The sequence below is a fragment of the Equus quagga genome, chromosome 10, assembly GCF_021613505.1.
Source record: "Equus quagga isolate Etosha38 chromosome 10, UCLA_HA_Equagga_1.0, whole genome shotgun sequence".
Lineage (NCBI taxonomy): Eukaryota > Metazoa > Chordata > Mammalia > Perissodactyla > Equidae > Equus > Equus quagga.
The window spans coordinates 104040065-104065918 of record NC_060276.1 but is presented as its reverse complement, the minus strand read 5'-3'; the positions used below and the strand labels follow the sequence as shown (position 1 = coordinate 104065918).

The 25854-nt window shown below is 38.6% G+C and overlaps 1 protein-coding gene across 1 annotated transcript; it reads left to right on the top strand.

The window, feature by feature from the left end:
- The first annotated feature begins 5209 nt into the window (after positions 1-5209).
- Positions 5210-20730, top strand: EIF2S3 (eukaryotic translation initiation factor 2 subunit gamma). The gene is made up of 12 exons (XM_046673993.1): positions 5210-5328; positions 5913-5976; positions 6915-7042; positions 7132-7253; positions 9177-9271; positions 10537-10695; positions 12007-12141; positions 13336-13430; positions 13849-13993; positions 15785-15954; positions 16323-16495; positions 20317-20730. The coding sequence occupies exons 1-12, from the start codon at positions 5260-5262 to the stop codon at positions 20378-20380; spliced, it is 1419 nt and encodes a 472-aa protein (XP_046529949.1). The 5' UTR covers positions 5210-5259; the 3' UTR covers positions 20381-20730.
- The last annotated feature ends 5124 nt before the right edge of the window (positions 20731-25854 follow it).

Below are 25854 nucleotides of genomic sequence, written 5' to 3'. Positions count from 1 at the left end.
AAACAAAGAGCGTGGTATGCTAAGCCAGATAGGAAAGTACTGTAAGTTGTTAAACATCCACTATCAATAAAAGATGAATGTCACCATTTTCATGGAATATATTTACTTTGAAACACAATGTAGACAATGCCCCCTTGTAAATGAAAATGTTAAAAAGAACAGATTCCCCCCAAGTTAATCATTTTTATGTTCTTTATGAAGCAATGAAAAGCAACACTATACTTTAGAAGCCTCAAGATACAAGCCACATATTCATAAGTACTGCATTTCAGTAGATGTGCACGAAAACACACACACATCCTGAGTGTGAGCGCCAGAGTTGAGGTGGGTGGGAGCCATGAAGAGCTGCTATATGGTGTTTGCTCAATGAAAGAAGTGAAAAAAAAAAAAAAGCCTCCGGTAATTACCGTTGCCAGAAGCAGAGCTTTAGGGTTTGGGGACTGTGGTTAAGGATAGAGACGGGATTGAATCTAGGCTCTGAGGTTATTTATTGGTTCTAAAACTAAGTTCTTAAAAAAACAGTGATCGCGTAGCTCTCTCGGGACAAAATGTCTTTGTGGATACAGGGCAAAGAGGGACTTTAGGTAAGTCAGCTCTGGCCGCCTCAGCTTGGGGCGGGGGTAGCTGAAGTGGAAGCAGGGGAAGCACATGTGAACAATGGGGCCCAGGCCAGGCTGAAAGGCTGGCTGAGCTTCATGCTGTCCAGCGGCTCTGGAGAAGAGCGGCACTGTTTTGGTGAGGGACGTTGGAATGCTAAGCATAGGTGAGGCAGGATGACCCTCTGGGATTGGAAGTCTTAATGTTGTCAAATGGTGATTCTCCTCATATTGATCTACAGATTCAAAACAATCCCTATTAAAACCCAGTTGGCTTATTTTTTGCAGAAATTGACAAGCTGATTGTAAAATTTATATGGAAATGCAAAGGTTCTAGAAGAGCCAAAACAATTTTGAAAAGGAACATAGTAAAAGGATTTACACTTTCCCATTTCAAACTGTACTGAAACTACAAAAATCAAGACAGTGTGGTACCGCCACAAAGCTAGACATATAGATCAATGGAACAGAACTGAGAATCCAGAAATAAACCCTTTTATGGTCAATTTATTTTTGACAAAGGTGCCAAGGCAATTCAATAGGGAAAGGATTGTCTTTTCAACAAATAATGCTGGGACAATTGGCTATCCACATACAAAAAGATGGAGTTAAACCCTTACACCTCACAGTGTACACAAAAATTAACTCAAAATAGATCATAGACCTAAATGTAAGAGCTAAAACTATAAACCTTTAAGAAGAAAACATAGGGGTAAATCTTTGTGACCTTGGGTTAGGCAAAGTATTCTTAAATATGACACCAAAAGCATGATTCATAAAAGAAGAAAAAATTGGACTTCATCAAAGTTAAAAACTTTTGCTCTTCAAAGACACCATTAAGAAAATGAAAAGACACAAAGGGTGAAGTGGTGTACCCACAACATTACTAACAATAATGTACAACTGAAATCTCACAAGGTTGTAATCTATCATAATCTTAATAAAAAAAAAACTTGAATGATATAATTAACAACTTTTATTTTATGATATTTAGAACATGCACCAAACCACTGGAGAATACACATTCTGTTCAAACACATGTGAAATGTTGTTGAAAACTGACTATACGGTAGGCCATAAAGCAAGATTCAACAGATTTCAAAAACTGTACCATATAGTCACATTTTCTGACTACTATTCAATCAAGTTAAAAATTAACAACAAAAAGTATAACTATGATAGAAAGTACTCTAATAGAAAAGTAACCAAACGATTGATGAGGCAAGATTTTTCTTTATAGAACAGTTCAGCTATTAGATGCAGAAGTAATGATAGAATTACACCATCACCATTTTCACTCATTAATGAAATATGAATGCAGGCAATTATCAGTGATAATTAAAACCATTAGGTGAAAAGCTAGTGGGGGACTGAATGATCAGGCTGACAATACCTGAACCTTTGCACCAATCTTGACATCATGCACAAAAAAGTCCCAGACATTATTTCTCTCCTACTGTGATGCAATATAAAGTTCACAGCACCACCTGTGAACTGTTCTTGACAAAGACCCTAACCTGTCAGATCACATCTCTAGACCTGCACTACCCAATCTGGTAGCCACTAGTCACATGTGGCTACTGGGCACCTGAAATGTACCCACTCTGAATTGAAATATGCCGTAAGTGTAAAATATACAATAGATTTCAAAAATTAAAAAGAATGTAAAATATCTCATAATAATTTATATTGTATACATATTAATATTTTTGATTTCTTGGGTTGAATAAAATGTATTATTAATTTCAAAAAAAAAGAAAATGAAAAGATAGGCTACAGACTGGGAGAAAACATTTGCAAATCATGTATCTGATAAAGACTTGTATCCAGAATATATAAAGAACTCTTGCAACTCAATAAGAAGATAAACGGGCTGGTCCAGTGGCATAGTGGTGAAGTTCACATGCTCTGCTTCGGCGGCCCAGGGTTTGCAGGTTTGGATCCTAGGCTCAGACCTAGCACCACTTGTCAAGCCATGCTGTGGCAGCATCCCACATAAAATATAGGAAGATTGGCACAGATGTTAGCTCAGTGACAATCTTCCTCAAGCAAAAAGGGGAAGATTGGCAACAGATGTTAGCTCAGGGTCAGTCTTCCCCAAAAAAAAAAAAAAAAAAAAGTTCAACTATTTTACCAAAGAGGAGATATGAATGGCTAATAAATACTACATGAAAAGATGCTCAACATCACTAGCCATTAGAGAAATGCAAATTAAAACAACATCTACTAAAGTGTCTATAATAAAAAGAAGAGACAATATCAAGTGCTGGTGAGGATGTGGAGAAACTGGAGCCCTCAGACATTGCTGGGGGGAATGTAAAATGGTGCAGCCATTTTGGAAAAGTTTGGCTGTTCCTCAAAAGGTTAAATATAGATTTACCATAGGACACACCAATTGCACAACTAGGTATTTACCAAGAGAAATGGAAACATATTTTTATAAAAACATGTACATAAATGTTCATAGCAGCATTATTCACAATAACAAAAAGTTGTACACGAATGTTCATAGCAGTATTATTCGCAATAGCCAAACAGTGGAAACAATCCAAATACCCATCAACTGGTGAATGGATCAACAAAATGTGATAGGTTCATACAATAGAATTACATTCAGCAATAAAAAGGAATGAACTACTACTGATAAATGCTACAACATGGATGAACCTCAAAACCATGATGCTAAGTGAGCAAAGCCAGATGCAAAAGACCACATATTGTATGATTCCATTTATATAAAATATCCAGAAAAGGCAAATCTATAGAGACAGACCATTAGTGGTTGCCTGGGTCCAAAGATGGAAACGTGGATTGACTGCAAATGGACACAAGGGATCTCTTTGGGGTGATGGAAATATTCAAAATCTGGATTGTAGTGATGGTTGCACCACTCTAAATTTATTAAACATCATTGAACTGTAAACTTAAAACAGGTGAATTTTATGGTGTGCAAATTTTACCTCCATAAAGCCGATTTTTAGAAAAGAGTATACTTGTAATTGCCTATGAATTCCAGCTCTGCTACTTAGCTGTGGAATTGTGGGCATGTTATCTAATCTTTTTAGGACTCAGTTCCTTCACTTGTAAAATGGGAATAATAGTGGATACCTCATCAGATTGTTGTGAGGATTAAATAAAGTTAATACTTGTTAAGTCGGTGCCAATATTTAACTACTATTATTAAGAACATTTTCTGTGATGTTTCCACTTCCATAAAAGTTTCTGACGATGAAGTATATTGTGTTCTATTTATTATCAATGAATTTTATTTTTTGATTGAGCTATAATTCACATACCATAAGATTCACCCTTTTAAACTATACAATTCATTGGTCTTTAGTATATTCACAAAGTAGTGCAACCATCACCACTAATTCCACAACATTTTTATCAACTCAATGGGTTTTCTGAATTAGCTGGTATAAATATTTAGAATGTAAGATGAATTCTAAATGTATAAACTTATAAATTTATAAGTTCCTAAATTTAGGAACTAAATGCCCGCACCCAAATACAATATATTGTACAGTTTCTACCATCACTTAACCAATGAATGCATTTATTGAAAACATACCTTCCTATTTTAACTAAACTATTGTACCTAAATTTATGTGATAGAAAACATGTTTTCATTTTAATATTAAGTATTCAATGAACACAGGTAACCTAAATTCGTATTCACCTCTGCTTACATTTTTTTCTGGCTAGAAATGAATACCTGTTCATGATAGAAAATTTGTAAAGTATAGAAATGCATGGGGAGAAATAAAAATTACTCGACTTCTTTTTAACACACGATGAAAAAAGGGTTAAAGTCTCAAAAACCTTTACATTTTAAAATACCGAGCTAGTATTAAACACTAAACAAGTGGGTTTTCTTGGCTCGGCTTTTTAAAAAATCTCTTTGGGCTCTCTTACGACATCTAGCTTCCATCCTATGCTAACTGCATTCTGAATGCAGTTTAGCGCCACCACGGACCACCTCTCCGGCTCTAGCAACCTCTGAGAACAAGTTCGGGACTCTGCTTTTGCCAGCCCTGCCTGGGTCGCTGAGCACGTCACCAAACCTCCGCTCGACGGCGCCCTCCCCGCCGCCCATCAGGTGACGCACCGCGCCGTGAGCGTGGCCAGCTCAAAGCGCGGCCTCCGCGCGGCCTCCTCCCGGCAAGGAGTCCCGTCACGGGCGGGCCGGACCCCGAGCCGACCTCGCTTTATTAAATTATGGGTATCGGTAAAGAAACACATTCCCACTGTCTGTCCTCACATCTCACGTAAGGTTCCCAGGTTCCCGGAAACTCTCTCGGCCATCCCCGCGGGAAACGGAAATGGTTTCTCCCTTGCCAGCGCGCGCGTCTGTTGCATCATCCGCCGAGCAAGGGGCCTTTGATGGGGCTGCCCTCAGCGTTGCCTGCATAAATAGCCAACAGGTCTGCACCAAATGGATCCCGAAACTTTGCCTCGTGATTTTTAGTCAGACTGCCGGCAGGCACAGCACAAAACCCAAGCGGAGAGACGTCCAAGGAGTGAGGCCCCTGCTGCACCGATCACCCTCCTTTCCCAGGCCTGAGCCTTAGCCTGCCCGCCTCCGCGTCCCCGCCCTGCACAAGGGGGCCTGCGTACAGTCAGGCAGCAGCCGGGGCGACTTCCTTCCTCTCCGTGCAAGATGGCTGGGGGCGAGGCTGGAGTGACTCTAGGGCAGCCGCATCTTTCTCGTCAGGATCTCGCCACCTTGGTAAAGTTTCGCTCTGGGAGGATGCGGAGTGAGCTCAGGAGTGGGGATGACCCCGCTTCCCGGGAGGCATTGAGACGAGGCAGTGCCGGGCTGTCGGGAGCATAGTTAGGGAGCCCCGGCGCCCTAAGCGGCGTTCATGCCGCCGCCTGCACCTCGGCTGGGCATGGGGATGTGAGATCGTGAGACCTCGAGACCCCGAAGGATTCACCTGGAAAGTCATAATGTTAAATGTCGTTAAGGTTTTCACTTTTGAAGGTCTGGGAGGGGAATGTCTTTACTGTTCTCAGTGCTAATGCTGTCAAGGTTGGGGGGCTTCGGGCCTCCACATCTCCCCCAGTGAGCGGAGGTGTAGTCTTGTATGACGGTGAAGGACTCGTAGGGCCTCCCAATCATCAGGGTACAATACAAGATGACTTATACAGGAAAAGCGCTTTAGAAGTAGACGAGAACTGTTCACATGGTGGCGAGCTGTAGGTGGCAAATATAGTCAAATATAAGTCAAATATAAGTGGCAAATATAAGTGAAAGTTGTGATTTGTGTTATGTATAGCGATTTAAAATAAAAATAATATGTTTGATTACAGGATGTTACCAAGTTGACGCCACTTTCACACGAAGTTATCAGCAGACAAGCCACAATTAATATAGGTAAGTTGAGAATAACTTGGAGGCCTGACTTGGTTAATCTCCGACGAGTAATTTTAACCTCTCTTTGTGTGATGACCTGAATTATATGAGGATGCAGATGTTCAAGAAATAGATGTTGAGCCTTTGTGAGCAAAGCGCCTGCTTGATTTTAGGGGAAGCACGTTTCCCATGCTTAGCCTACAGACTAGAAGAGAAGAAAAGATATAAGACAGACTTATGAAAAGTTTAATAGCATAAGCACTTTAAGGAAGGGGTGAAAATTCGGCTGTACTTGCCACACAGGATTATTGCAAGGGCAGAGTTTATGAAAGTTTTATTTGCTATATATGCTGTTAAGAAGAATCTTTTTTTGCCTTAATTGGCATCTAGAACTTTAGAGGAGAAGTTATGTTGACTGAGTGAATTTTGGGAGACTGTACAAATAGCACAGTAAAACCTAGTTAAAAGTAAGGCTCTACCATGAGGCTCTTAAAAAGTTAGAAGATTTATACTGCCCTTGGCAGCATTACTGTGATTAAGCCTGGGTTGTTTTGTTTTCATGGATTCCTTTTTGTTGTGTTAGAGCTCATCATACTATTTACTTCTCTCTGGAAATGCTGGAAAGTTTCTTAATATATAAGATTTTATGTAATTTTTATAGAGTGTTTATTTTAAATGAATGTAGTCTTTGATTAAAAACATAAGATGAATAGCTTTTATTTTGGTGAGTATGGTATTTAAACAAGGTTGTCAGTTACATAGAAAGTTCTCTTTAGTCCTGTATCAGGATAAGTTTTTAGTAGAAAAGGATGTGTAGGAGGAAAAATTGAAGTCACTGTTAGTTTTACATTGATATTTACAGTGAGTTACGGCTTTAGGTTTTCTAGTCTAACACTATTAGAAAAAATATTTGATGTAATCGAATACACATGAATTAATTTTTTGTACTTTGTCTACAGGTACAATTGGTCATGTGGCTCATGGCAAATCCACAGTTGTAAAAGCTATTTCTGGAGTTCACACTGTCAGGTTCAAAAATGAACTAGAAAGAAACATTACAATCAAACTTGGATATGCTAATGCTAAGGTGAGCTGTGTACTGTGGAACTAGAAACTAACTTTAATTGTTGAACATGCAGATAAGGAATCTAAGTCTTTTTGCATTGGAACTTTCAGATTTATAAACTTGATGACCCAAGTTGTCCTCGGCCAGAATGTTACAGATCCTGTGGAAGTAGTACACCCGATGAGTTTCCTACAGACATTCCAGGGACCAAAGGGAACTTCAGATTAGTCAGGTGACCTCTTCTGTGCTAAAAACATTTTATACTTCCTGTTTTATTGTCTTAGGATTTGTGTTTTTTGAGATATTAAATAGTGAACCTGATTGCTGAATGGTTTTGTTGTTTTTCCATTATTTTGTGTTTTTATTGACCATAATGACAATAATTTTGAAAAGTCAAGTTTTTAAACGTAAGTTACTTACATGCAAGTTCTCCACAGGAAAAGTATCACATAAGCAGAATGAAATGGAGGGAAACAATTCATTGAATTTAAGGGATTCTTTTTGCCAGGCTTCCTAAATTTCTTTAAAATTTTTAAATAGATTTCTTTTATTTCTATTTCTTAGGTAGGGGAGGAACAAAGCCGTTCTTAATTACCTCTCTTAAATACATGGGCTTGTTACCCATCTGTTTTCTGAATATGATTATATATCCTGGTTCTTTATCAGAGGATACTGATAGCCACCTAGTGATGTTTACAGGGCTTGGAGATGCCCCACAATGAAATTTTAGATCTGGGGCAGAGCTGGAACTAGGGAGAGGTGAGTGAGGCCCAAAATTTAAGAGGAGGGGAATGCTAAAAAAGAGCTCAGTAATCTAGATAAATAGTATTTTAATGTAATGTTTTTTGAAATTAATGCAAAGAAATTGTCATAAACAGAGTATCATTTTTTTTTTTAAAAAAAAGGCTCAATTTACTGATTTTTTTTTTCTTTTGCTTCATTATCGGTGTTTTTTTGTTTTGTTTTTGGCTTGATATGACATTGTTACTGATCCTTTTTTCATGTAAAATTTTGATATTTTGTTCATCATGGACTTTTTTTGCATTAACTTTGATTTTTTCAAAAAAAATAAATATTATTTGTTTTGATTACCAAAGTTTTTGGCATCCCCTTAAATTTTGTACCTGAGGCAGGTACTTCACTTGCCTCACTCCAGTTCTGGCCCTGATCAAGGGTCAGGAAACTTTTTCTGTAAAGGGCCAGATAGTAAATATCTTCTGCTTTGCAGGCCATAGGTTATCTCTGCTCTTTTGCTATGAAAGCAGACGTGATGTACATGAATCGGTATGGCAGTCGGCCAGTTCGCTGACCCGTTTTAGATCATGACGATGTGAGCATAAAATTTTTAAAAATAAAGATTGTGAATGAGTAGCGTGTTTCTGTTTAAATAGTGTACCATCTCCACTTCAGATTGGCAATTTCAGCTTTTCAAGGTGCTAGAGAAATTTTTGGCAAATTATTTTTTCAGATGCAATGGTCATTCTGTTAACACTGTTTTAGCTTTCAAATCAGTGATATTCCCAACATACGCTCTGTACTATATTCTACACCATATTCATTTTGATTGGGTTTGGGAGTGTCTCTCTCTTTACTTATTTCTACACATAGCTAATTTCATAGCTTTGTAATGATCTGCAGTGATTTTACTCTCAGCCAGAAGGTAATCTTATTTCCAAGGTCTAGAAACACCAAATCCTGTAACTGCTTGACTTTACAACGATAAGAATTATTTCCATATTCTTTTTCCATATTCATGTGTAATATTCATGTTCTATATTTAAAGTGATTTTTCTTTTTCCTGAGGAAGAGTTGCCTTGAGCTAACCTCTGTTACCAATCCTCCTCTTTTTTTTTTTTGCTTGAGGAAGATTAGCCCTGAGCTAACATCTGTGCCAATCCTCCTCTATTTTTTTGTATGTGGGATACCTCCACAGCGTGGCTGGAGAGTGGAGCAGATCCCTGCCCAGGATCCCAATCCACGAACCCCAGGCCCCCAATCCACGAACCCCAGGCCGCCAAAGCAGAACATGCAGAACTTTAACCACTCGGCCACGGGGGTGGGCCCTATTTAAAGTGATTTAATTTTAGGAAATCTATAACTTGCATGTTGAAGTGTAGATTGATCTTAGGACTGATTGTTATTTCTCAATTGTTAGACATGTTTCCTTTGTTGACTGTCCTGGCCACGATATTTTGATGGCTACTATGCTGAACGGTGCAGCAGTAATGGATGCGGCTCTTCTGTTGATAGGTAAATACATCTGAATTGGTTTGGACAAATCAATGTGGAGCAAATCCAAGATGGAACATTTAGAGGGAGAACTAAGGCCTTTAAGGGCCATATCCGTTACCGAAGGGTCAAATGAATGGGAACTAACATGTCATGCAGGATGACATCCCTGCCTACCAGATAGACCTAGGGCTGACGTCTTGTGAGAATTCTTATTGTAGTATATATTTTAAAAAGTCAGTAGTGCATTTTCCCCACTTAGTTCACATGAAATGATTTTATTATTTTAATTATATATTTACATGTAAAAGTACATGGATGGTTTTTTTTGTCTCTGAGTTGTTTGCTGCAACATTGATGTATAATGGTTTTGTTGAGATGCAAATCTCGTTCATATTAAGTACTGAAGTCTAGACCTGAATTGAGGGTTTCAAGGCAAGGGTTGTGCTACCTTCCTTATGTGAGCTGTTGGAAGATTTCGTTGCTATGGGATATAGTTTTTAAAAGGATGCCAAGTGGATATAGTACAGGTCACCTGAATATTACCACTTGGAGAGGATGATCGTTGGGGTGCCCCCAAAAGATGCCTATTTCTTTATAATACACTGTTGGTTATCCTCACAGTTATGTCCTTCCCTGCCTTTGTTAGGGAGTAGCCTCTGATCATAGTTGAAATTCATAGACTATATTGTGTCTTCCCCTCTTAATTACTCTGCCTCTCAGGAGCTTGCCTGGACGAGAACATCTCTAAGACTGGATAGAGCCAGGGACTGTACCTTATGCCTGAGCAAAAACTGAGGGCAGACTCTGAGATGGCAAACTTGTTGATTCCAAGCATGTTGCTTAGGAGCAGGGATGGGAGGCTCCAGTGAATGCAGGCACTGAGGGTGAAGCAGGGGAAAACGTGGATGCTTGCCCATGATATCCACGACTTTTACCTCGAATAGGGCTAGGGCATTCAAATGTTTCTTTTATTGGATGCCAGCTAATTTTTTTTTTTTGGTAGTAAAACACACATAAAATTACCATTTTAGCCATTTAAAGTGTACAATTCAGTGACATTAAATATATTCACAGTGTTGTGTAAGCATCACCACTATCTAGTTCCAGAACATTTTCATCACTCCAAAAGGAAACCCCATGCCCATTAAGCAGTCGCCCTATATTCTCCTTTCCCCCCAGCCCCTGGCAACCACTAATCTGCTCTCTGTCTCCTATGGATTTGCCTATTCTGGCAAATATTTCTAGCTAATTCTCATGCGTCTTTTTTATGCTTCATCATCCAGCTGGTAATGAGTCTTGTCCTCAACCTCAGACTTCTGAACACCTGGCTGCTATAGAAATCATGAAACTGAAGCATATTTTGATTCTACAAAATAAAATTGATTTGGTAAAAGAAAGCCAGGCTAAAGAACAATATGAACAGATCCTTGCATTTGTACAAGGTAAGAAGCCATAGTATCTAATAAATCTGTGAGTCACTTTGAGAGGCATTTAATGCAGATACCAGATGTTAAATTAACTTTTAACATAATAGATTATCTAAAACAGGCTAAACTTATAGGTCTTAAGCCTTATTTTTCTCTACCTACTACTTATTAGCCACCTGATAGAGCTAGTGAAATCTGTGTTTCTGAATTTGGTAAACTAAAGTACATTTTTGCCAGCTGAAAGTTAGAATTAAATTTGTATTTTGGAAACTATCAATCACATTAAAAAAGTCCTCCTCAGTGATGGTAAAATGAACAAAAGCGTATTTTTTAAAAAATTAAGCATTACACCGTTTATTCTTACTGAGTAGCTACTTTGAAAATTGGAACTGAGGGGCTGCCCCCGTGGCCGAGTGGTTAAGTTCGTGCGCTCCGCATTTGGCGGCCCGTGGTTTCGCCAGTTCGGATCCTGGGCGCGGACATGGCACTGCTCATCAGGCCATGTTGACGCAGCATCCCACATGCCACAACTAGAAGGACCCGCAGCTAAGGTATACAGCTATGTACTGTGGGGATTGGGGGAGAAAAAGCAGAGGGGACAAAAAAAGATTGGCAACAGTTGTTAGCTCAGGTGCCAATCTTTAAAAAAAAGAATTGGAACTGAAAGTGATTTATTTAATCTTCATAGTATCCCTTTCTCTAGCAGCGTTGTGTTTTTCATTTCTGGGAAGACGTGACACATCGTATTGTTGACATCTGATTCTCTTAACCTTGTTTTCTTGTTGGAAAGGTTGACTTCTTGTGAACCCAGTTCTATCATAACAAAAAAGAATAAGTCATTTTGATTAAAATCTAATTATGTTTGGTCCATTTCTTTGATCAGCCTGTTTGACATGTAATTAATAAGGAGCAAATATTATATGTGCCAGCAGTTTTTGATTAACAAAGAGTCTGTAATTTTATCTTGACATTTATTGGGAGGTTAATTGCACGTTATTAGAAATCTTTCAACTAGTAAAGTGCTCATTCCCAGGAGTTAGTGTTTTATTCCTTTTAACAGTTTCATCATTTTAGTGTATTAAATATATCTATTAATATATTTTAGAATCTTTTTCCTTAATGGGAATAGTATTCATTATCAAGAGTAAAAACATCTGTAGAATACTGCCACCTTTCTAAACAGAATTATCACTTTCTCCCTGTTCATGGCATTTGTGTAGGTATGTTTAGGCATCTGTTTTAGTAATCTTAACTATTTTATGTAGTATGTATAGAACAAGTTGTATAAAACTGAAGAATTTTGATCTTTCTGAATGTGTCGTATAGGTACAGTAGCAGAAGGCGCTCCTATTATTCCAATTTCTGCTCAGTTGAAATACAATATTGAAGTTGTCTGTGAGTACATAGTAAAGAAAATTCCAGTACCCCCAAGAGACTTTACTTCCGAACCTCGACTTATTGGTAAGTGATAGGATTTGTCTTTAACTCTTAATTTGATCTTTTCCACATTGGTGATTCCCCTTTAAGGGTGTTTATTAATTTTTCCTCTGTCTGAAAAGATCGTAATAAATTACGATCTGCATAAAAATTTTTTTGAAATAGATTAATTCTGAGATTGTATGGACTGCTAGATTGCATTACTGGATGAGGGACAGAGTCCTGAATACAGAAGGAACGTGTAACCTTTTTGTGCTCAGTATATGGTATATTGTGTGATCAAGATGGAGTGATACAGTATTTTCCATGGAATTATAATGCTTTATTCAGGAACAGGATGGTAAAACTTCCATACAAATGATTTCATTGTACCATTAATGAAGATTTTCATGTCCCTTTCACTTTTATTTGAGTTCATAGTACCAATATTGGTATAATTTGATCATCTAAGCTTGTGGTTCCTACACAGAGATGTAGGAGCCTTTTCAAAACAGACATTTGAGCCCCTCTGAGTCTTCCCCCCGGGGCCTCCTGTGTGTTGTGGGAAGTGTTCTCTTGGGTGATTGTGATGCATACCCATTGTTAAGGGTCACTGCTCTCAGGACCTAAGTGTGGGTCACCTAGTCCTATAGTTGTTTTGTAGTTTGAAAACTAAATTTTTATTTCACAAGTCATATAATATAGAGGTATATGAAGAAAAAGTCCACAATCTCTCCGTCTCCAACTTTTACCCCCTTAGCCGTGAAGTAACCAAAGTTAGCAGATGGTGTGTATTATTCCCACACCTTTCTCTTTGTTCATATCATCATGTATAAACATGTACATATTTCTTGTTTTACTTTTTCTTTGTGGAAGTGGGATCATACCATTCATATTATTTTTGTAACTGGTTTTATTTTTTTTCTTAACAGTGTATGAGGGTTATCCTTCCAGATCATTACATATGGCTCTAACATCATTTTTAAATAGCTGCATGTTACTCCATAATATGAATGTACCATAATCCTATCAATGAACTTTTAAGTTATTTCTACTTTTTTCCATCGTAAGGCTGCAGTAAACCTAGCTGGAGTAATAATACTAGATTTTGTTGCAAAGTCACTCCTATGGTGTAAATCTTGTGTGTCTACTATTTTAGAAAAGTTAACTTAGACAATGATATTTCTTTTAACATTAAAATGAACAGAATTGGCTTTAATTTGTTTTGTTTTCTTTTAGTTATTAGATCCTTTGATGTCAACAAACCTGGCTGTGAAGTTGATGACCTTAAGGGGGGTGTAGCTGGTGGCAGTATTCTAAAAGGAGTATTAAAGGTAAACTGGGTTTTGTTGTTGTGTTTCTGTTTTGTTTGTTTTTCCCTTGTCTTAATCAGGAAAACAGTATGGACACTCCAAATTGAAAAATAAAATTTTTTCATGGTGTCTATAATTGATAGAGATTTCTTTGTTTACTGTTATGTCTTTTGAATGTGTCTGATCCCTAACTATAGGTTCTTTATGAGTGTGCAACACATTTTATATGATGATAGGCTTGTGTGGTAGGTAGTTGGAAACAGTTGGATGGTTCTGGTTTTGAAGATGTCTTCCACATCTTTTTTTTTTAATAGTGCTCTTTGAAATAGAGAAAAGGTTGCCTTTTCAGTTTTATCGTTTTCCTCTTAGGACTTTTTGTATGTAAATGGAAATTGTGTTGTCCCACAGTAATTCTAATTGCTAATTGATATTTTTACAGGTGGGCCAGGAAATAGAAGTCAGACCTGGTATTGTTTCCAAAGATAGCGAAGGAAAGCTCATGTGTAAACCAATCTTTTCCAAAATTGTATCCCTCTTCGCAGAACATAATGATCTTCAGTATGCTGCTCCAGGAGGTCTTATTGGTAAGGATTTTCCTCTCATCCCTGTGCTTTTAATTTGTGTATGTTCATGGTACTTTTCATGGGAAATGGATTACCCAAAAAGATATATCGTAGATTTTTTTTCCCCTCTCCAAAGCCCCAGTACATAGTTGTATATCCAAGTTGTAAGTCCTTCTAGTTCTTCTATGTGGGATGCCGCCACAGCATGGCCAGATCGGTGCCCAGGATCCAAACTGGCGAACCCTGGGCCACCGAAGTGGAATGCATGAACTTAACCACTTGGCCGTGGAGCTGGCCCCTAGATTTTTAGTTGGATATTTTAATAATTGAGCAGAGTAGGGGAACATGCGTATGGTTAAACTGTTGATTTTATGTCATAAAATGGTTTCATGTGTTTATAAAAAAATTTTTTTTTAAAGATTGGCACCTGAGCTAACAATTGTTGCCAACCTTTTTTTTTTTTTGCACTTTTTCTCCCCGAATCCCCCCTGTACATAGTTGTATATTTTAGTTGTGGGTCCTTCTAGTTGTGGCATGTGGGACACCACCTCAACGTAGCCTGACAAGCAGTGCCATGTCCGCGCCCAGGATCTGAACTGGCGAAACCCTGGGCTGCCGAAGCGGAGCATGTGAGCTTAATCACTCGGCCATGGGACCGGCCCCTGTAAAAATTATTTTTAAGCATAAGGAAGAATACGTTTTGGTTTAGTATATAGAATAGCTCCTTTTTAGCAATAACAAAATAAGTTTTATGACCTAGCGTTGCAAATACCTAACTGTACTTTTTGTGTGTGTGTGCGCGTGTGTCTACACAGTTTGGGGTTAGAAAGTAGTTGTTTTTTATGTATATTTTGCAAATGGAAAGTTACCCACAAATGTCAGTTGAATCATGTCAGGCTCATGTTTACACTGAGCTGGGAATAAAAAGATAGCTTCTGTTGTGTAGGAATTACTGAGATAATTTATGAATTTTCTTGTCCCTTACAACTTAGCGTATTACCAGATACCCAGAAAAAGGCAAGATTTAGTAGTGAGAATTAGAGGCATTGTGTTTTGGATTAAAGAAGGAAATATTTGGTGAAAAAGGTGTTTGTCTTTTGGTTCTGTGGTTTTTGGTTGTGTAATTCATCTCTCTATTGTAGCCTGTAATTAAGAGTTTACTGTATATGATTTTACCTTTTTTTTATTTTCAACAAGGAAACTCTGGAAATGTGGAAGTTTTTTTTTTTTAATTTAACTACGGAACTTTTCAGAGAGAGAATAGTGTAATGATAATCCTCATGTAGCCACCACTCAGCTTCAACAGTTATCAATACTTTACCAATCTTGCTTCATTTTTATATCTTCTCCTCTCTCCCCCTTGAAAGACACATAGCTAAAATAGTTTGAAACGGATCCCAGGAATCATATATGAAGTCTTTAAGCTATCTTTTTGATCAGCCTTCCGAGGAGAAATGCCAGGCAAATATTCTGCAAACTACTCATTGTGAATTTTGTGTCTTTTCAACTTTTATTGAGGATATGCAGACTCATTTTTGAGTCAGGCTGTTATCTCAGTTTGCCCTTTATGTAGAATTTAAGTCAAGAGAATCTTTTTGTTCTCAGATGCCCAACTAACCCATGAGTTTACAGTTCAGTTTTTTCAGATGAAACAGGTATTTTGTCACACCTGTGGAGCTATTACATGAGTATGAAAATTTAAGTGTGTATTAAACTGTATAGGTATATGCGGTACTTGTTTGACCAAGTTTTTGGGTAAACAAGTTTATAGGAAATAAAAACTTGGACTATATATATCTTATTTTGTATCAGGAGTTGGAACAAAAATTGACCCCACTTTGTGCCGGGCTGACAGAATGGTGGGGCAGGTACTTGGTGCAGTTGGAGCTTTACCTGAAATCTTCACCGAGTTGGAAATCTCCTATTTCCTGCTGAGACGGCTTCTAGGTGTACGCACTGAGGGAGACAAGAAAGCAGCAAAGGTAGGTGCTTTCTGTAATTCGTGTTTCAACAAAAGTAACAGTGATGTTAAGACCAGTTTAGACGTTCATTCTTTTACAGTTAATGTGGGATTAAGAAGAGAAGGTGAATAAATTTGATTTCGTAAAAATTGAGAACTTGTACATGGCAATCAGTTTAAAGTAAAACAAAACGGGGAAGTATGTCACGTATGACAATGACATGATATTCCTGTTATCCATATGGTTTTTTTTAAAGTCTCAGATTAGATTGGCAGAGATGGAAAATTGCTGACATCTTGTTTTGGCAAGGATGTAGGAAAATAAGCAGTCATATTTGGAAGGCATTTTCTTGATTTTGGGGTTTATTTTTCCCTAATTTATTTCCCTAGGTGCAAAAGCTATCTAAGAATGAAGTGCTCATGGTAAACATAGGATCCCTGTCGACAGGAGGAAGAGTTAGTGCAGTCAAGGCCGATTTGGGCAAAATCGTTTTGACTAATCCTGTGTGCACAGAAGTAGGAGAAAAAATTGCCCTTAGCCGAAGAGTTGAGAAACATTGGCGGTAAGTTTATTAGCTTTTGTCACTGTCTAATAAAAAACACATCTTTTCCTTAAGTTCTTGGCGGGTGTACACGCAGTTTTCCTTGACTGCAACAGTTATTGTGGCTTTAACTCTCAGCTATTTATTTGGATGACTTTGAAATCTGTATTTCTAGTCCTGATTTGTGATAGACACAACCTATGCAAAAACTAATGAATTTGGGTTCAATATTTCCTTTGCCTTTGGCTTTTTAAAACTTATTTGGAAATAATCTCAAACCTAACAGAAAAATTACAAGAAATGCACACAGAACTCCTGTATTTCCTTTTCCCAAATACACAATGTATTTGTGTGTCTATAAGCTTTTTTCTGAACCATTTGAGGAGTAGGTTGTATGTATCATGCCCCTTGATCTCTTAATAAATACTTCAGTGTATATATTTTTTTCTTTCTTTTTTTTGAGGAAGATTAGCCCTGAGCTAACATCTGCCACCAAGGCTTCTCTTTTTGCTGAGGAAGACTGGCCTTGAGCTAACATCCTGCCCATCTTCCTCTACTTTATATGTGGGATGCCCGCCACAGCATGGCTTGACAAGTGGTGTGTAGGTCCACACCTGGGATCCGAACTGGGGAGCCCTGGGCCGCCAAAGTGAAACATGCAAACTTAACCACTGCACTACCAGGCTGACCTCGAGTGTATATTTTCTAAAAACAAGGATGTTGTTTATATGACCACTTCAAGAAGTTTGACATTGGGGCTGGCCCGGTGGTGCAGCGGTTAAGTTTGCACGTTCCACTTCTCGGCAGCCCGGGGTTCGCCTGTTCAGATCCCAGGTACGGACATGGCACCACTTGGCAAAAGCCATGCTGCGGTAGGCGTCTCGCATGGAAAGTAGAGGAAGATGGGCACGGATGTTAGCTCAGGGCTAATCTTCCTCAAAAAAACAAAAGAGGTTTAACATTGATAAAATACTGACATCCATAGTCCATTTTCCAGTTTTATCGCTTGTCCCAATAATGTCCTCTGTGTCCCTCCAGTTTAGGATCATGTATTGCATTTAGTTTTCATGTCTCTTTGATCTCTAATCTGGAACTTCCACAGCCTTTCTTTGTCTTACTTGACAATTTTGAAGAATACAAGCTAGTTACTTTATAGACTCTTCCTCGATTTGGGTTTACCCGATGCTTCCTAAGATTAGATTTGGGTTATGTAGTCTTGGTTGAAATGCTGCTGCAGGTGGTGATGTCTCCTCAGGGAATCACAGCCAGAGGCACATGATATTTGACTGCTCCTTGTTGAGGTTAATTTTGATCCTGCAGTCAAGGTGTTGTCTAGTTTCTTCACTACGTGGTTACTTTTTTTTAACCCTTGCAACTAATAAGCATTCCGTGGGAGACTCTTTGAGACTATGCAAATACCCTGCTTCTCATCAAATCCCACCCTCCCTGGATTTAGCATCCACTGATGATTCTTATGTGAATTGAGCTTGGCTATAGTGATTGCAAAATGGTGATCCCTCCCCCCAACTCCACCACTCATTTATCATTTGACATTCTTTCTTTCCCATTATTTACTTATCTAGTTATAATATGGACTCACGGAGTACTTTATTCAATAGGTTATGATTCATTACTGTCCTTACTTATTTCGATGCCCAAATTGTCCAGGATTTATCCAGTAGAGACCCTGCAAGCAGGCTCCTCTGTCCTTTTGACATGTCCCCATCATTTTTTTTTGAATAGTTCCTTATTTTCTGACACAAGATCTTCCAGAGTCGTCTTGTCCCTCCCCTGCTCCAGTTTAGAATTGGCCATTTCTCCCAGGAACCCTGGTTCCTTTTAGAGGGAAATGGTATTTAGAAATGAAGATCTGGGTGCTGGGTGTGCCCATTACTCCTAAGGTACTAATTCGTCTAGCCCCTTTCAGTGGATAGAGCTAGGAAACGTACACATAGCTTTGACTCGTGACTCTTTGCTCTTTCCCTGGTTAGTTACTGAATTGACCCTTTTCTTTCTATTCTGTGTGACCTTATCATAGCCCATACCACCATCCTTTCACACCCAGAAGTTATTGCAAAAGATTCCTAGTTTGCCTCTCTGTTACTTAAGAGCTCAGTCAAAATTAATCTTCCTAAAACATTTTTATCTAGAACATTGTTAATGTGCTCAATAATTTCTAGTAGCTTCTCGCTACTTTCTGATATTCAGGACCTTTCTGGAAGCCTGCTTCAGTGCCTTTTACATTTCCTCCTGCTTTGTCTCATATAAGCCCTCTAAAGTAGACTATTCTGTGTCCTGATTGTCCCCATAATTATTCAAATCACCCTTGGCTCTCTGGTTTTTTCCCTCACTACCTAACCAACCTTATTAAGGTTTCCCTGATACTGTGCCCTGTGATGGTCTCTCATCCTTATTCAGAAGATCTGCATTATTTAGATAGAGTTAAATTTTTTATTGTCTTTTAAGTAAATAATCCTGCTTTGTGGTAATTTATGCCAGCTTGATTTTACTCTTTTGTGTGATTATACTATTTGCTGTTATAGACATACTAATTTCCAGTGTGTTTTAAAATTGTTGTTAGTGCTGTCGAGTTGATTCCAACTCCTGGTGACCCTGTGTACAGCAGAGCAGAACCCTGCCTGGTCTTTTGCACCATCCTCTCACCTTCCAGCGCTATATCAGCCAATGCTCTGCTGCTATTCATTGGGTTTTCTTGGCCAGTTTTTTCAGAAGTGGGTGGCCAGGTCCTTCCTTCTAGTCTTTCTTAATCGGGAAGCTCTGCTGACACCTGTCCACCATGGATGACGCTGCTGGTATTTGCAATACCAGTGGCATAGTGCTCAGCATCGCAGCAACATGCAGCCGCCACAGTATGATAACTGACAGATGCGTGGTTCCCTGATCAGGAAACAAACCCAGGCTGTGGCAGTGAGAGCACCGAATCTTAACCACTAGACCACCAGGGCTGGCTATTTTAAAGTAGGCTTAAATAATAAACTTTCAAAAACTCTCAACATGGAATGTATTATTCTCAGTTAGGATGGGACATTTCCTTGATTAGAACAGATTTTAAAACACACGATCTTTTTGAGTCTGCCCACTAAAATTATGAGAAGATTCTATCCAAATGAAATTTTAGACTTTCCTTAAAAATTAGCAAGTATGTTAAAATTGTTAAAAGAAATGAGAGCATCTGAATGATCCTTACATTCTTTAGAATTGTGGTTTTAACCCATGTTTAGGTAAATTTTGTTCTAGAAGCTACAGTTAAGGTAGCAATCCAGCCTGGGCATCAATTAGAGCAGACGTTGGAAGAGGGAGTGGAGGTCCCTCTGCTGTTGAGAGTAAGCTGCTTATAGACTATGCAGTCCTGCTGTTCTTAATTTCCTTTACCAGCTGAGGTCATGGTAAAGCCATTATGATCTATTGGGGTCCCGTGAATGGTAGAAAAGCATTTTTGAAGGAGAAAAGTATAGAGAATGACATTTTTTTAAAAAATCAGACTGAGGTGGTTTGTGTGTCGGCATGGTTCCTTAGGCGGACTGGAGGGCTCTTTGGCAGTTCTTAAGGGGTCGCTGTATTTTGATAGAATGAAGACAAGCATATTTATAGTAGCAACTTTTTGTTTCCTTTTCCTATCATTCATTCTGGCTATAGCCCATCTCTCAGGGTATAAGAATCTAAGACGATAGTGTAAGCTTGCTTTATGGAGAAGCAGGTTTTGGGAACAAATTCAAATTTAGCAGATAGGCAAGTAGAACCAGTTATGTCTTATAAGATTGTGTAGTAATGATAATGAAATGGATATAAAACTCACGATTTCTTTTATTTTCATTTTGCAGTTTAATTGGTTGGGGTCAAATAAGAAGAGGAGTGACAATCAAGCCAACAGTAGATGATGACTGAAGAATTCCAGTTAAATAATACATTAGGATGAAGTCGGAATTTCTCTTAATAACCTAGGGGTATATTTTCAAAGCATTACTGGGGAACTCATTACCTTAGTAGTAGCTGTAAGGTTATTCTCATTTTTTGGTGATGAAAATTTAACCTCTAGTACTAAAATAGCCTCTACAGTAAATGTAAAAATTGGCATAATGGTGGATTGAATCTACATTTTACCAGAAATTAATCATTCCCAAATAATGTCTAATTTATACATCAGTGCAGGTTTGAAATGAAATGGTTTGCTACAACCAGCCTTTGCTGTAGCACACATACCACTGAACCTGTTTGAAATAAAGTCTTTCTTCTTATTTTTCATGATTTATCTTTGAGTAACTCCAGGCTTGAAGGATTGTTGTACCAGTAAATACTTGAAGATACAAATTCTTGAAGACCAGCTTCCCTTTGCCCCATATTTTATGTTGCTTTATCTTTGTGATTTTGAGTGAAAAAGAAATTAGTAGGTTCAAAGAAAATTACCCTTTAGAGCATGAGTGCTCATTCCTGTGGACACCCCTTTCTCTGCCCTTCCACTTTTCCTGGACTGGAACACAGGAAACTAGAGGCAGAAGTTCTCCTTACCCTCTGCCTATGATGCCTTGTGATTGTTTCTGCGTTGGTTTACGCCTGAAACCCAACAGCCTTACCCCATTGGAAAATAACTGTTACACCAGATGATAGATAAGGAACAAAGATCTTTCCAGGCCTTATTTTTATGTTTGTTCTTAACTGCTTAATTCATATGGTTATGATATAGATTCTAGTATTAGTAATCTTTGGACCTTTCAAGAAGTAAAAGATGTTAGAGGGGTTGGCCTGGTAGTGCAGCTGTTAAGTACGCATGTTCCGCTTCGGCAGCCCGGGGTTCGCCAGTTCGGATCCCGAGTGCGGACATGACACCGCATGGCAAGCCATTTTGTGGTAGGCGTCCCACATATAAAGTAGAGAAAGATGGGCACGGATGTGAGCTCAGGGCCAGTCTTCTCATCAAAAAGAGGAGGATTGACGGCAGATGTTAGCTCAGGGCTAATCTTCCTCAAAAAAAAAATGTTGGAAAGCAAAGGGTGAGCCCTTTGATTTGTAACTTACGCTCCATGTTCCTGTACTTTTCCTGTGCTGTGCTTTTTTTTTTTTTTTTTAATCTCTTTGTTTCATAAGATTTTGTTAGAGAGTGCTTCTCAACTCTGGCTGACATTAGAATTGCTGGAGAAGCTTAAAAAAAAAAATGAAAGATGTCCCACAGAGATTCTGATTTAATTGGCTTGGGGTAAAGCCCAGGCGTTGATATTTTTTAAAATTCTCCAGTGTTGAGAAACAAGTTTAGAGAGTACAGAAGTAGGTGTATCAAATAACACAGCATCTTACTGAGTTTTGGTAGTCTGATGTAATTCTCTCGTTTGCTTTTCCTAAATTTGCATTTCATATGGGACTTGATGCTGCAGTCATCATGCTGTGCTCTTTTGGTCATTGAAACCCCTGCCTTGTAGTAGTTTAGAAGCTGTGGCTATGAGTTGTTATCTAAATTTATAAGTTTTGAGGAAGCATATTAATGTTACCTACTTGATTGACTTTGAAGGGTTGTGTTATAACATGAGGAACACTTTTTTTTTTTTTTGAGGAAGATTAGCCCTGAGCTAACATCTGCTGCCAGTCCTCCTCTTTTTGCTGAGGAAGACTGGTCCTGAGCTAACATCCATGCCCATCTTCCTCTACTTTCTACGTGGGACACCTACCACAGCATGGCTTGCCAAGCAGTGCCATGTCTGCACCTGTGATCCGAACCAGTGAACCCTGGGCTGCCGAAGCGGAACGTGTGAACTTAACCACTGCACCACTTGGCTGGCCTCGAGGAACACTTTTAAATAAAGCAAAGTTCTAATCCAAACATTAATTTTATATCTAACATGTCCCCATGTGTTATGCAAGCACCTTCTACCAGAAATTCTGGAATAACATAAGACCCACAGCTTTGCAAAAGTTGACTAATTTATTGTATTAATCTCATGTCAGAACTGAAACAAGAAGTCTCGTCTGTTTCACGTATCCTCATGAATTTCAACAAATTGGCAAAGCACTGTGCTCAGTGTAAATGGGAATACACATATGAAAACAATGGGCCTTATTTTCATAGAACTTGAAGTCAGTGCAGTGTTTCGCAGCAAAAGATGTACCTGGTTGAGAATCTGCCTATAATTTGATGTTATTGATGAAAGTACATTGCAGATGTAAATCCTCTTGGCTCTCCCGTCAATACATTTTCAGAATGTGACCAGTTCTCACCACTTCCACTGCTACTGTCCTAGTCAAAGCCGCTAGTGGGTCTCACGTAGAAGAGCCCTGTAACTCCTCTCTGCTTCCACACTTGCTCCACTATAGTCTGTTTTCTTTTTTTTAAAGAAATATTTTATTAATATCAGTTTGTTTTTGTGAGGAAGATTGTCCCTGAGCTAAATCCGTGCCAGTCTTCCTCCACTTTATATGGGATGCTGCCACAGCCTGGCTTGATGAGCAGTGCTAGGTCCACACCTGGTATCTGAACCTGTGATCCCTGGACCATGAAGCGGAGCACACGAACTTAACCTCTACGTCACCAGGCCAGTCTCTGTAGTCTGTTTTCGACACAGCCAGTTACCCTTTGTAAGAGAATGCTATGTACAACTTCACAATAATAAATTGTAAACTTAGTCTCGCAGAAATGGGGGGAGGCATGAGGACTGTCTGTGACATCATCCAAATAATTTCCAGGCTGACCTAGAAAGTTCTCTTCATTTCACTCTGTATATAACCTCCAAAGATGATGTTTGTGTGTTTCATTTTTGCGGAGGAATAAGAACGCCTAATGAGAGTGTGCAAATAGCTGCACACTTATGAAACTTCTGAAATCCCATTTCTAGAAAAAATATGGTGAAGCTTCCAGTGAAATAGATGCTCTTCTGGAAACACATAAAAATTTTAAAAATTACCAAAAATGAAGCAGATACTCTTAGAATATTGATAATCAAGAAAGTGAGGTTATTAAAAAGTTACCTCTGCTCCACAAACTCACAAGATGCATTCTGCCAAATTTCAAGGAATAGGTAATTCCTGTTACTTAAATTGTTCTAGAATATAGGAATGAAAAGGGGACAAAAAAGGAGACATCCTAACTCAGTTCAAAATTATTATATCCCTGCTGCCAAAACCTGGAGAGAGTACTAGCAGAAACAAAAAAAATAAACTCCCAGAGACCATTCTCAGATAGTTATAAAACCCGTACTCAAATATTAGAAAATTAAGTCCAGCGATAGAGTAAGAGAATAATACATTCTTATGTGTGCATGGATGTTTTATGGATTGAAAGGAGAAAAGAATACCTTGAAGAAGTATTTGCTACAATTCAAATTTTTTTAAATGTAGGTAATGTGGAGAAGGAAACTATTAATGATGTACTTAACAGAACTATCAATTCATTTTTAATGATGAAACATTGGATCACAGTAACATTCTTCCATAATGCCATAGGTGGGGTGAAAAGTTTCAATTGGGTAAAACGTGGGGTTGTGAGGTTAATGAAATAACCAAGGTGAAATTCAGAGGGTGGGAAGCAGTCATCAGTTGGCGTTAGACTGGAATTCATGTTATTATTTGGTTTCTCTATACTCTCATTAAGGTCTGGAACAAATCAAGAATGTCAGCTGCCACTTCGATTCTACAACATTGTTCTCTGGGGCTTAGCAAATGAGACAGGAACACTGAGAATGGAAATGAGAGAACATATTACAAGGTATAAGATTGTCTACCGAGCGGGCCGGCCCCATGGCTGAGTGGTTAGATTTGCGTGCACCGCTTCAGCAGCCCAGGGTTTTGCTGGTTCAGATCCTGGGCGCGGACATGGCACTGCTCCTCAGGCCATGCTGAGGCGGCGTCCCACATACCACAACCAGAGGCACTCACAAATAGAATATATAACTATGTACTGGGAGGCTTTACGGGGAGAAGAAGAAGGAGAGGGAGGAGGGGGAGGAGGAGAGGAAGGAAGAAGAAGATTGGCAACAGATGTTAGTTCAGGTGCCAATCTTTAAAAAAAAGTACTAAGGCCAATAGATTGGGGAAAAAAAAAAAAAGATTGTCTACCTAGAAAATACAACCCAGAAACTGAAAAACTTGAACTGCTAAGAGAGTTCAGTGAGGTCACAGAGTTCAAGATAAGCAAGCAAAAATTATTAGTTCACTAAATAATTTATTAATTAGTTTACCCCATACACAAATCAGAAAATGCAATGGGTATAAACTATCCAGGTATAAATTTAACAAGAATATGCAAGATGTATATGAATAAAACTAATATTTACTGAAGCACAAAAAAGGAGATACGAATAATGAGAAAATAGGCAATATTCTTGGATGGGAATACTCAAAACTGTACAAATAGCTGCCACTTTTTTTCTGTAAATTCAGTGCAATCTGAATAAAAATTTCCATAAGACTTTTTAAAGAACTTTCCCAGTTGATATTAAAGATTTGGAAAAGTAAATTCACAAGAATAGTAAATAAACTTCTGAGAAAGAATTATGATGGGAATTTGACATGCCACATTTTAGAACATATATAAGAAGTGTGAGGGGCCGGCCCCGTGGCCGAGTGGTTAAGTTCGCGTGCTCCGCTGTGGCGGCCGAGGGTTCAGATCCTGGGCGCAGACATGGCACTGCTCGTCAGGCCACATTGAGCTGGAGTCCCATATGCCACACTAGAAGGACCTGCAACTAGGATATACAACTATGTACCAGGGGGGATTTGGGGAGATAAAGCAGGGGAAAAAAAAAAAAAAGATTGGCCACAGTTGTTAGCTCAGGTGCCAATCTTTAAAAAAAAAAAAGTGTGGTATTGATGCAGAAGTGGCTCAATCATTGGAACAACTTTCCATCCAGATGTGAAATTTTAATGGTACATGCTAGAGGCAGCATTTCATGTCAGTGAGGAAAAGGATAGACTGTTATTTAGTACAAATCGCTAGCTATTTGGGGATAAAAGATCTTTTATTTAAAATCTTATTTAAGATTTCATTTTATGGAGACAAAATTATGAACAAAGGACATTATTTTGTTATTTTAATAATTCAGACGAGGAAGGCAAAACAAACCCAAAGGCATAAAGGAAAAGTTGACAGATCTGATACATAAAAGTTCAAAACTTATGGCCAAAGATAGTACAGATTTAAAAGATGATTGACTGAGGGGCTGGCCCCGTGGCCGAGTGGTTAAGTTCACACGCTCTGCTGCAGGCGGCCCAGTGTTTCGTTAGTTCGAATCCTGGGCGCGGACATGGCACTGCTCATCAGACCACGCTGAGGCAGCATCCCACATGCCACAACTAGAAGAACCCACAACGAAGAATACACAACTATGTACCGGGGGGCTTTGGGGAGAAAAAGGAAAAAATAAAATCTTTAAAAAAAA